The sequence below is a fragment of the Ictalurus punctatus genome, chromosome 22 (genome assembly GCF_001660625.3).
Source record: "Ictalurus punctatus breed USDA103 chromosome 22, Coco_2.0, whole genome shotgun sequence".
Classification (NCBI taxonomy): Eukaryota; Metazoa; Chordata; class Actinopteri; order Siluriformes; family Ictaluridae; genus Ictalurus; species Ictalurus punctatus.
This window is the reverse complement of record NC_030437.2, coordinates 590,001-602,616: the sequence shown is the minus strand read 5'-3', so window position 1 is coordinate 602,616 and position 12,616 is coordinate 590,001. Positions and strand designations below refer to the sequence as shown.

The 12,616-nt window shown below is 46.6% G+C and overlaps 1 protein-coding gene across 1 annotated transcript in view; it reads left to right on the top strand.

Annotated features, from left to right (window-relative positions):
- Positions 1-2,891: 2,891 nt before the first annotated feature.
- The window catches only part of LOC108255548 (protein unc-13 homolog B), a 28,026-nt gene continuing 18,301 nt past the window's right edge, over positions 2,892-12,616 (top strand). Inside the window, exons 1-6 of the mRNA XM_053674526.1 lie at positions 2,892-5,707; positions 6,642-6,664; positions 7,457-7,509; positions 8,706-8,790; positions 11,674-11,748; positions 12,367-12,586. Coding sequence (XP_053530501.1) covers positions 3,304-5,707; positions 6,642-6,664; positions 7,457-7,509; positions 8,706-8,790; positions 11,674-11,748; positions 12,367-12,586 — 2,860 coding nt within the window. The 5' untranslated portion in view covers positions 2,892-3,303. The remainder of the gene's footprint in view (positions 5,708-6,641; positions 6,665-7,456; positions 7,510-8,705; positions 8,791-11,673; positions 11,749-12,366; positions 12,587-12,616) is intronic.

Here is a 12,616-nt window from a genome sequence, read left to right as displayed (position 1 = left end):
TAACACTAGCTAACACAGCTGGCCAGCATGCTAACAGCATAAAACAGCTCATGTTCGTTACGACTGTGCTTTGCAGTTTTATTACAGACTCAGGCAAATCTTTCAAAACATAATATTGCCATGGCAACCACAGTTAGCAGCATTAGCTAGCTTAGTAGCTTAGCATGAAGCTTGTGTGCTTCTGGATATCAGTTCATCATGTAATAATTGTTTTATTTTATTCTATGTATATATACATAGATATACGCGGTGGAAGGACGTGTGACGTACGCTGCCCCGGTCTCCTCAGGGTTTGCAGGAACCTTGAGGGGAACCGTGTCTCTGTGCCCTTGAGGAAATGATCTGACAGCTTGACACATCGAACAAAGGGCTTTTTGTTCTGACATGCAGTTGAAAATGCCACGCCGCGTGTAGTGAACGCTCGGCTCAGCATTTATACACCAGGATCTTCTCTCTGTGTGGAGAAACGCCAAGGAGAGGGAGAGAGAGAGAGAGAGGGCAGTGAAAGCTGTGGACACCATCACAGCATCACTACCCTTCTCATTATGTTCCATTACGTCCCTGCAGTCTTCTCGTCTCTGCCTGTCAGTCTGATCTGACTTTTATTCTCTGCTGTTTATCCCACAAAAAAAATATTTCAAATATTCCCGAAATCCGCTGAAGTTTCTGCTACACGGAGTTCAGAGACGGGTGTCTTAACCGCAACCCGGTCCTTCTCCTGCTTTATTTAATTACACGTTAGTTTTGTCAGCTGTCTCGTCTCGGTAGAGAGATCATCTACGGACAGAATGAAGGCGGTCACTCCAACCAAACTTTCAGCATCTCCACGTACGAGGGAGAGGAACTGTAAGGTCACGTGACTTTATATACGCGTATATTATTATATATGTTTGTCCCGCCCTGTGAATCTGCAGTGATGCAGTCAAAAAGAAAGTTGTTTTTTTTAGACGCAGGAGAAGACGCAGCTCTGTAGCCAGGAATGTCGTGACTTCCTTCACGGTAAACTCCGCCTCTTCGAGAGAGCGACAGCGATGAGGAGATGTAGCCGTGTAACCACAACACTGTTAATTGGTGTGTTTATGGTGACATATCTACAGAACCGATTAAGGCTACCTGCTCCCAGGTAGCACGAGGTTTCCATGGCGACGGCTCCCGTGTCTGCGGAGTCTGAAAGCGGCATGCACGGTGGAAAGGGCTCGGTGTTTACCGTGACACGTCCATACCTCCACACTTATATAAATATATATATATCACTTACATCGAGTATGTGGCACGGCAACGGTTTGCGTTCCCTGATATTACGAGACGTCACGGTTCAGATGATGTCAGTCTGCGCACGATACAATGAATAAACATCCGTCAAATACGGCCGACTCCATGAAGAGACCATCGTCTCTCAGTGTCGGTGATCACAGAGCTCCAGCATGCGCATGAAAAACAACTCACATGTGAAATTGCATCTTCTGACAAATCTGCTTGCTCTCCATACTTCACCCAGTAAGGCTAACTGGGAGTGATAACTTTAACCAGAACCGCGCAGAGCGAATACGGTCACGTGTAGGTCACGTGACACGTACCGTTACGTGACACGGTGCTTATTAATTGCTTAATAAAGTAAAACACAGTCAATTAAATAACATTTACTTGAGGAATCTCTGCGTTTGTGTGATGCGTGATGTTTCGCTCCTCTGTTCGGTGATGTGTGCTGCTTTCTGTCTGATGTTGCCATGGAGTCAAGAGGAATATTCTAGTCTAATAGTTCCTAAAGTCTCTTGTTTATCTGAGTGTGTGTGTGTGTGTGTGTGTTCTCTGAAGCCCTGTCTCCATTCTGTCAGAAACTGAACCTATCAGCTGGATTCTATTAGAGATGTCAGTCTGGAAATGTGTGAGTGTGTGAGTGTGTGAGTGTGAGTGTGTGTGTGTGTGTGTGAGTGAGATAGAGATGGTGTATTTAAGCCTCTACAGCCTCCCAGATGAGAACTGTTCTCCAGATTGAATGATGTGTGAGAAGGAGAAATATTCAGTGATTGCTGTATGTCTGAGTGGAGATTTGGCGTCTGCTGTGACAGTGTGTGTGTGTGTGTGTGTGTGTGTGTGTGTGTGTGTGTGTGTGTGTGTGTGTGTATGATGTGTGTTACCGGTACATAGCAGTTGTTGTTTGATGGCCATTATTTTCTATTTGTGTTCAACTCAGTGTGCCAGATGAGTCTTTATGAGCCTCTAGCTTTATGTGCATTTCTACTACATCCTCTTTGACACACACACACACACACACACATTACATCCTTGAAATTAAAATCTCGCAACGTTTATAGTTCCTGTCAGAGCCGTATTCAGAGTCGAGTCGAGCACGGAGTGTACGTACAGCCGTGTTCAGATCTCAGGTGTAATTACTAACCGAAGCACTATTACACACACACAAGAGGGCGGAGTCTTACTCGCACATGATTTCAACCTGGAACGTACAGGTAAGGAACACTGTGAGGTCCACTGTCTGCCAGTCTGATGCACCCATTGATTAGCGAAATATGACTTATGAGCTACCGGGTATTAATAAAATCAGTCTCGTTGTGTATAAGCAAATGGAGTTCGTACTCTGAGAGAAGGCACCGTGTACTATTTCTGTCTCAATATTTTGCCTTTGTGTGTGTGCGTGTGTGTACACAAGTATGGTTACCATGACAACAGAAAAGTTTAAATATAATGCTTAGTCATCTGACTTTTCAGCATCGATTTGGCATTTGGTGTCTTGGCAGTGAGTATACAGTATGTCAGACCCATTGATTCATCCATGCTGTGGCATATGCTTCCCATTAGTGAGCAGACTGCCAAACAGCATATGAACACACCTCTTGTGAAAAGAAGGCATGAAACGTACAGGCTGAATGCTAAATAGTGCCGCGATAACACTAGAATTGGGATAAGGTGCATGAAATGAATCCATCTTTCGATAAGAGAAGAAAGGAATGAAGAATCAGGCGTTGGTAGGCTGGTGATTTGTAGACGGTGGCAGACGGAAAAGCACTTTATCTTGTATTTTGAAAAAAGGCGTCGAGGTAACCGTCTGATCTTACTCCGTGACGTACCATGAAACTGTAACACCCATAATGTACAATGAATGTGCAGTTCTGACTTTTAAATGCGCTTCTTTTGTCTCCCTCAGACACGGACTAATCGTCACAAGCTGCTATCAGCTGATTTGTACGTTTCTACGTTGTTGGAACTTTAAGTAATGTGACTTGTTCTCTCAGCACTGGAATTGGGAGGACCTTTTAGGTGCCCCAGCATCCATCTGGTTAAAAAATGTTCTCGCGCAACCGCCACAACGGCCAGGACGGGAGCGGGGCCCCACAGTACGGCCGACCCAAGAACAAGCCCGTGGTGCACAAGAGGAGGCAGCAGAACCCCCGAGTGGCCATCATGCTACGTGGGAAAATCCACCGTCTCCTACAGGGCTCGGCTGATCTCTCTGTCCCAGCTTCGGAACTTTACTACGGAGGAATCGAAGAGGAAGATCAAGAAGAGCCCGAGGATTTGCAAAAGGTGCAGGGCTGCTACAGGAGGGGAACGGCTTCAGTCGAGGTCTGCAACCTTCCGCCAGTCCCAAATGGGAAAAAACACGACAGTGTTGCTGGAGCTTGCTGTGTAGGAGAGGTCGAGTTGAACCAAGAAGGAGGTATACGAATCCCTTGCACCTTGCAGCACATCGATCCAACAGAGTTACACGGAACTCAAGATGTCAACGGACCAGGGTTTGCGTTCGGCAGGGGGCTTGCTGGTGGGACTTCGACGTGTCAGAAAGATTTGCTTTACCGGTTTAACATGGTGATGCAGGAGAAGATTGTGGAAGAAGACGAGGACGTAGATCAAGAGGAGGAATCGAGTGCCATTATTGAGCATATACTAAAGGAACTAAAGGGCATCAATAAAATCCAGGAGGAAATTTCAGATCTAAGGGAGTACCTGTCTTCTGTCCATGGGTCTGTTGAAGAAGTGTCCAGCTGTGTGGATGCAGTTTTAATGGAAATTGAAGGCATTCGCTCAGGTACCAGGTCTCGTGTGGAGAAATGGCCTGGTGCGGGGTCCAAGCACGATCAGCAATCTGACAGTCCTTTCGGCAAAACCTGTGACAAACTCCATACTGTAGAATGTATGTGCTGTGGTATGCAAGCAGGGTATAAAGTGTCCTCACGCAAACAAACGTGTCCCCTGAGGCTTGAAAGAGACGCCTGTAGAGCTCTACCTAACTTCACCAGTACTAATGATACTGTCCATAATCCATTTGGGCGTGGTATGCCTGTACAGAGCTCAGATATACCCCCAAGCACCGTAAGAAGGAAGCAAAGCCTTGGATACCCTGAACACCAAGATGGCCAGGACTGTCTCAGTACTAGCTCCGTTTCCTCAGGTCAGAGTTCCAAGTCCGAATCTGACCAGGACAGACCTTCTTCTGGAAGGGTGCACACTAGAGATGAGGTACAGACCTGGGATCAAACAGGCTTGGTACACAGTGGGAGTGGGGAGACGAGATGGAGTGAAGGAGATCCATACTCCAGACAAGGCAGTTTTGAAGAAGGCACTGGAGACGTAGATACCTGGGACCTTCTGAGAGATGAAGCTGCTCATACTGAACTGGAGGAATCAGCTTCAGAGCACATTGCAATCTCTTCCAATCCGCACTACAATTCTCCTGCTAGCACATGTAGTAGAGACGAGTGGTGTAGACATAGAAGTCAACCAAATCCATGCAAGGTGGATGGACATCCTGAGGACTCAGCTGTGGAGTGCAGACACTTTGTAGGTGGTGATCAAACAGCACAAACGTCACCACCAAGTCATAAATTTACTGCTGCTGATTGTAAAGAAGATATTACATGTTCCTCAGCTGAGATGTGCACACACATTGCTTTGAATATGGAGTCTACAGTGAATGCCTTTGTCCCGGTGAAACGGCAACATCCAACAAGCTCCCGTGAATATGTTCTTCAGCAGGAGCTGGATACTGACCAAAGCAACAACGTAGGGTTTAATGTTAAGAAGTTTGGAAGGGCAGTGCTGGATTTCAAATCTGCACTGAAAATGGCGCTAAAGAAGCTAGAGACAGGTGGTGCAACCTCATTAGTGGATAAAGCTGATCCCTCGAGTGAGCCTCAAGCAGGGGAAGACTTGCTGGATACCGATGAGTCATCCAGGGAGGAAGTTCCTCAGATGGAATCACCTTGTGTTGAGGCTCTTCAAGCAGAAATTTCCAACGCAAACACTTCTGTGCCGTCTCAAGGCTGCACACCTGATCCTGACCACGTGGAGCCAAACGAGTCCATCTCGACCTCATCAAATCCTTGTGACACCACACCAGAGTCTGTCAAGAGCAGTGTACAGACTGTAGAAACGTTGGAAACGATTATTTCATCAGAACCGGAGCTCTCTAGTGATACAACATTGCACGCGGCTATGGCCACCCACCCTGAGTCCCTGAGCACCGAGTCTGCAGAGGAGGACACGAGAGAAACCTCGAAGGAACCCACAGGAGAACAAGCAGAGGATGGTGAACAAGAAGGAGACCACCCTGTAGAACTGAGCGAGAGAGATGTTCGTAGGCTGAAGTGCCTGAGAACCTTCCAGCAGATCCTTAGAGAGAAGCGCGAGAGCAGAAGACGCCTCGGCATGGCGACCATGTTCTCGTTCTCTGAAGGTGATTTCAACCCAGGTAACCACGGTCAACCCAAGATCTTGTTTTTTTTCCAGTTATGAGTGCCAGTAATATCATGAATTGTTGATATTACTGTATACGAGACAGAGACGGATAAGACGTGTGTAGTTTTAGATCTTTCTGAGTAAATTCTTTGTTGTGGTTATATCACCCACTGATTCCTACACTCAGGGCAAATTAATTACTCTCGCTGAGAACAGATCTGACCAAAAAGAGGAGGAGGAAGAAATTAATGAGGACTGTGATATGAAATGAATTATACATCTCCATGAAACTTTTATGATCTCGAGAGTTGAAGAATCAATAGAAAATTCCTTGAAACTCACGTCCACGCTCTCTCTCGCTCTCGCTCCCCCTCTCTCTCCCTCTCTCTCTCTCCCCCCACTCTCTCTCCCCCCACTCTCTCTCTCTCTCTCTCACTCTCTCTCCTCCTCTCTCGCTCTCTCTCCCCACCTCTCTCTCCCTCCCCCTCTCTCTCCCTCCACCTCTCTCTTCCCCCCGCTCTCTCTCTCTCTTTCACACTCTCTCCTCCTCTCTCACGCTCTCTCCCCCTCTCTCTCCCTCCCCCTCTCTCTCACTCTCTCCCTCTCTCTCTCTCTCCCTTTCTCTCTCTCTCTTTGTCTCTCTCCCACTCCCTCTCACTCTCCCTCTCACTCTCTCTCTCTCTCTCTCTCCCTCTCTCTCTCTCTCTCCCTCTCTCTCCCTGTCACTCTCAATCTCTCTCTCACCCTCTATCCCTCTCTTTCTCTCCCTCTCTTGCTCTCGCTCTCTCTCTCTCACTCTCGCTTTCGCTCTCTCTCTCTCCCCCTCTCTCACTCTCTCTCACTCTCTCTCTCTCTTTGTCTCTCTCTCTCTCTCTGAATGTTTGTTTAATGTCTGATTAATTCTGCTCATCTCTCTAGTTGATGTGTGTTTGTGTGTTTGATTGCAGATGGGAGTCAGGATGAAGATCAGGTGATGTTTGAAGTCATTTTAAAGAAACAAAGCGCTGCAGATGTTTGATAGCGTCTCTGTGAATGCCTTTCATCTGCCTCCTCGTGATGACGGGATTATTATCCTCGCTCGTATTTGTCCTCTCTTGTCTTCGAGAGCCATTAGAACCTCAGCGTGTATTCAGTGTCGCACGTCTTTTCGGCACTTTAAGTCACTGACCCGCTGTTTCCTGTGGGAGAAAGAGAAAGAGTGGTGAGAAAGAGAAAGAGTGGTGAGAAAGAGAAAGAGTGGTGAGAAAGACAAAGAGTGCTGAGAAAGAGTGCTGAGAAAGAGTGTTGAGAAAGGCAGCGTAGGAAACAAGCGGTAAATCAGAGTCCAGAACATTATGGCAGGAGGAAGAACCTGAAGTTATCCAGATGTCTGGAGCTTTGGGTTTGATGTTGGAGACTTAATGAGTCAAACACTCACACAATACAGACTTAAACAGATATTTATTTGAGACAGTGCTACATATTGCACATGATAACGTTGTGGTCACGCTCAGTTCACGTCCAGGTAATAGTGTACAGTGTTTTCTTTAACAATCCTGAACTCTCAGTCCTCAGGGTGTGAAAATCTGCTGATTTTATTTACATTCAAAACTCAATCACCCAAACAACAAGGCCATTTATTTCCTGTCTCTCCTACTGTCCTGTGTTTTAGTGCGTGTGTGTGTGTGTGTGTGTGTGTGTGTGTGTGTGTGTGTGTGTGTGTGTGTGAGATTCAGTGTCCTGATTGGTGAGTGTAACAGATCATGTTTTCTTTCCCAAACAGACACAAAGTTTTAATGATGGAGGCTCAAACCTACAGCCATGGACCAGTACTGGGTATTATATCTGTCTGTCTGTCTGTCTGTCTGTCTGTCTGTCTGTCTCTCTGTCTAATTATCTGTCTTTCCATCTATCCACCTCTGTCTGTTTGCTTGTCTGAAAGTCTGTGTCTCCATCTGTCTGCTCATCTGTCTGTCTCTCTTTCTGCTTGTCTGTCTCTCTCTCTGTCTGTCTGTCTCTCTGTTATTCTGTTTATCTCTCTGTCTCTCTGTCTGTCTGCTTATGTCTGTCTCTCTGTCTGTCTGCTTTTCTGTCTGTCTTTCCGTTTATCTGTCTGTCTCTCTGTCTGTCTGTCTCTCCATCCATCTGCTTATCTGTCTGTCTCTCTGTTTGCTGATCTGTCTGTCTGCTTAGCTGTCTGTCTGTCTGTCTGCTAATCTGACTTTCTCGCTCCCTGTCTGTCTCTCTGTCTGTCTGTTTATATGTTGGTGTTTGTCTGTCTGTCCATCTGTTGGTCTGTCTCTCTGTCTGTCTGTTTTTTCTTTGTCTGTGTGTTTCTCTCTCTCTCTCTCTCTCTCATTGCGTCTATCTCTCTTTGTTTGTTTGCCTGCATGTCTGTCTGTTTGGCTGTCTGTTAGCCCATCTTTCTGTCCGTCTGTCTCTCTCTCTAGCTATCTGTCTGTCTGTCTGTTTGGCTGTCTGTTAGCCCATCTTTCTGTCCGTCTGTCTCTCTCTCTAGCTATCTGTCTGTCTGTCTGTCTCTCTCTCTAGCTATCTGTCTGTCTGTTTGTATGTGTAGCACTTTGTCTGTCTGTCTGTCTCTCTGTCTTCTGCCTGTCTGTTTTAAACGTAACGATAAACAGATAAAAGTGTGTCGTGTTGTTCTGTAATAAATAAATACTCATTGTTGGGAAGTTGTTGTATAAGAGGAAGAAAACCCTCGGGGACGTGCTGTTGTAGGAAAACAATCACCTCCGGGTGTTAACAGTAACCCCCGCTTCATCACACACACACACACACACACACACAGAGTGTATTACTGATTTAATATTTCGGTAGGGAATATTGACAGTTACGGAGTGTATCAGATCCAAAGCTGTATCAGAGCGACACTTTAAACAGGAGTCATGTGGAGAGTTCATGTTTAATAACAATGTTCCAGAAACGTTTAAAGTATGTTCGAGTTTAAACCTAAACCCAACATTTTAATATTGAAAGTCGGTCATTAGAGCAGTGTCTCTCTCTCTCTGTAGTGGAGGAGGAGGAGGCGGGATCTTCGGGATTGACAGCATGCCTGATCTGCGCAGGAGGAAGCGAATCCCATTGGTTAGCGAAGTGGTAAGAACTTTACTATTCATGTTTATTTGAACTTATTGAACTTTTTATGGAACTTCACTAAAGACTAATGAAGGATAAAACCATGGAATATCTCTCCGTGTTTAGTTTACTTATATATAAGATGTATGAATCAGTATTCCTCTGATAATAATAACACAATAAACTTTTCCATTTCTCTTTGTCCTTCTCGTCCTCCTCCTCTCCTGCTGCGGTGATATCCAGGCGATGGTACGTAGAAAAAGACTCAGAGTTTTCTTTAACATTAGTGCATTTAAGATCAATTGAAAGTCATAGACACCAATTTGTGTTGAACTAGTTAGCTTCTCGTGCGAGCTCGTGCAGGCCACGCCCACGAGCGACAGAGTGTGAACGTAGGGGCGAGGTTTAGCAACAAATAATCTGCCAGAGGATCTTCTCGGAAAGACGTTCAGGGCTGAAGGAGTAAGCGTTGTTTACAGTGTTCAGAGATAAATGGAGTTGGACCGAGTCAACCGGCACTGGACCAGCGCCGGCACCGCTGCTTTCTCCTCACAGCAGACGGAAAGCTCTACAGCAGGTCTACGGGAGGCGTGAGGACGGGTCTTCGTCTCGCGCCCACATGTGCGGACCTCGCCGCGCGTGACTCGAAGACGTGAACTGTGCTGCATCACACAAACGCACAGCAGCACCCACACTGAGGCATGCGGCCATCAGTCGTGACTCAGCAGCACACACACACACACACAAGCTTCTAGCCTGAGCAATTCAAAAGTAGACTTTTTTCCTTCTCACACAGAACAAAAACGCCTGCAGGGTCTCCTGCTGCTGCTTCAGAACCGGAGGAAGAAAGAGGACGTGACGGACGTGTTTGTGAACGCGTATAGACACAGTGGTGTACTGACCTGTTTGTGAACACGTATAAACACAGTGGTGTACTGACGTGTTTGTGAACACGTATAAACACAGTGGTGTACTGACGTGTTTGTGAACGCGTATAAACACAGTGGTGTACTGACGTGTTTGTGAACACGTATAAACACAGTGGTGTACTGACGTGTTTGTGAACACGTATAAACACAGTGGTGTACTGACGTGTTTGTGAACGCGTATAGATGCAGTGGTGTACTGACCTGTTTGTGAACACGTATAAACACAGTGGTGTACTGACGTGTTTGTGAACGTGTATAGACGCGGTGGTGTATTGACGTGTTTGTGAACGTGTATAGACGCAGTGGTGTACTGACGTGTTTGTGAACGTGTATAGACGCGGTGGTGTACTGACGTGTTTGTGAACGTGTATAGACGCGGTGGTGTACTGACGTGTTTGTGAACGTGTATAGACGCAGTGGTGTATTGACGTGTTTGTGAACACGTATAAACACAGTGGTGTACTGACGTGTTTGTGAACGCGTATAAACACAGTGGTGTACTGACGTGTTTGTGAACACGTATAAACACAGTGGTGTACTGACGTGTTTGTGAACGCGTATAGACGCGGTGGTGTATTGACGTGTTTGTGAACGTGTATAGACGCAGTGGTGTATTGACGTGTTTGTGAACGTGTATAAACACAGTGGTGTATTGACGTGTTTGTGAACGTGTATAGACGCGGTGGTGTATTGACGTGTTTGTGAACGCGTATAGACGCGGTGGTGTATTGACGTGTTTGTGAACGTGTATAGACGCGGTGGTGTACTGACGTGTTTGTGAACGCGTATAGACGCGGTGGTGTATTGACGTGTTTGTGAACGTGTATAAACACAGTGGTGTATTGACGTGTTTGTGAACGTGTATAGACGCGGTGGTGTATTGACGTGTTTGTGAACGTGTATAAACACAGTGGTGTATTGACGTGTTTGTGAACGTGTATAGACGCGGTGGTGTACTGACGTGTTTGTGAACGTGTATAGACGCGGTGGTGTATTGACGTGTTTGTGAACGCGTATAGACGCGGTGGTGTATTGACGTGTTTGTGAACGTGTATAGACGCGGTGGTGTATTGACGTGTTTGTGAACGTGTATAAACACAGTGGTGTATTGACGTGTTTGTGAACGTGTATAGACGCGGTGGTGTATTGACGTGTTTGTGAACGTGTATAGACGCGGTGGTGTACTGACGTGTTTGTGAACGTGTATAGACGCGGTGGTGTACTGACGTGTTTGTGAACGTGTATAGACGCGGTGGTGTATTGACGTGTTTGTGAACGTGTATAGACGCGGTGGTGTACTGACGTGTTTGTGAACGTGTATAGACGCGGTGGTGTACTGACGTGTTTGTGAACGTGTATAGACGTGGTGGTGTATTGACGTGTTTGTGAACGTGTATAGACGCGGTGGTGTACTGACGTGTTTGTGAACGCGTATAAACGTGGTGGTGTACTGACGTGTTTGTGAACGTGTATAGACGCGGTGGTGTACTGACGTGTTTGTGAACGTGTATAGACGTGGTGGTGTACTGACGTGTTTGTGAACGTGTATAAACACAGTGGTGTACTGACGTGTTTGTGAACGTGTATAGACGCGGTGGTGTATTGACGTGTTTGTGAACGTGTATAGACGCGGTGGTGTATTGACGTGTTTGTGAACGTGTATAGACGCGGTGGTGTATTGACGTGTTTGTGAACGTGTATAGACGTGGTGGTTTACTCTGTAATGCTGAGTGAAGATCTTTAGGAAAATATGAATTGCTGCTTTTCCCCTGAAGAGATAAATCCACGCTGCTGCTCCAAAAGGATGTTTTGTATAATCTCAGCACTCTCTCACGCTCATGCTGCTTTGAAATCGGTTCTGTTTAAGAGCGAATGAAGTCGGTGATCACACACTTATAATCACACCGCCTTCTTTTCTCTCTCTCCTCATATTCTTTCCTCTCTCGCTTCTCCTTTTCTCCTATCTGTTTCTCAGTCCCTGGTGCAGTCCAGAAAAGCCGCCATCTCGTACTCGCTGGCGTCTCGGCCCTCACTCAAAGACGAGGAGCTGGTAACACACACACACACACACACACACACACACACACACACACACACACACACACACACACACACACAGGTATGGACAGCATGGTCTGCTGGCCCTTCACTCCTGTTCTCACTAATCCACTGTTTATCTGATGTAAGGCTGCAGTTTATGATTGCTATCGCTTCGCGTGAAATTCCTGTAGTGTGAGCCAATAGAAGACAAGAAGGTGTGATTTTCAAGAGCGTCGCTGTTTACTGTTCAGCACACACACACACACATACACACACATGAAAAGAAGAAGAGAAAAATAGTCTAACTCATGCACCATCATACGCTGTAGGTTTTTATTTCCTTCTCTTGCTAGGATTTCCCCGTCATCACTGTCGCTGTTGATTTATTTATTTGTTTGTTTATTTATGTCCCAGCTATAAGGACGCACGTCTGTGTCTCTGAGTAAGCATGTCTCACACTGCTCAGTAACATAATTAATCTCAGGGGGGTAATTGGAAGGCATCTCTGCGTCGGTTACGTGTTTTTTTAGCGCCTCCGCACCACCTACACAATCATTAGGTAATTACCCTGAGGTCTCACGTTCTGCTCTACCCCCCCCCCCCCCCCATCCTGTTTCCTCCCTCACAGAAGAGTCACGTGTATAAGAAAACACTGCAGGCGCTGATCTACCCCATCTCCTGCACCACGCCGCACAACTTCGAGGTGTGGACGGCCACTACGCCCACCTACTGCTACGAGTGCGAGGGGCTGCTGTGGGGCATCGCGCGCCAGGGCATGAGGTGCACCGAGTGCGGGGTCAAGTGTCACGAGAAGTGCCAAGAGCTCCTCAACGCCGACTGCCTACAGAGTGAGACACTTCGCCAACACTATTCATTCT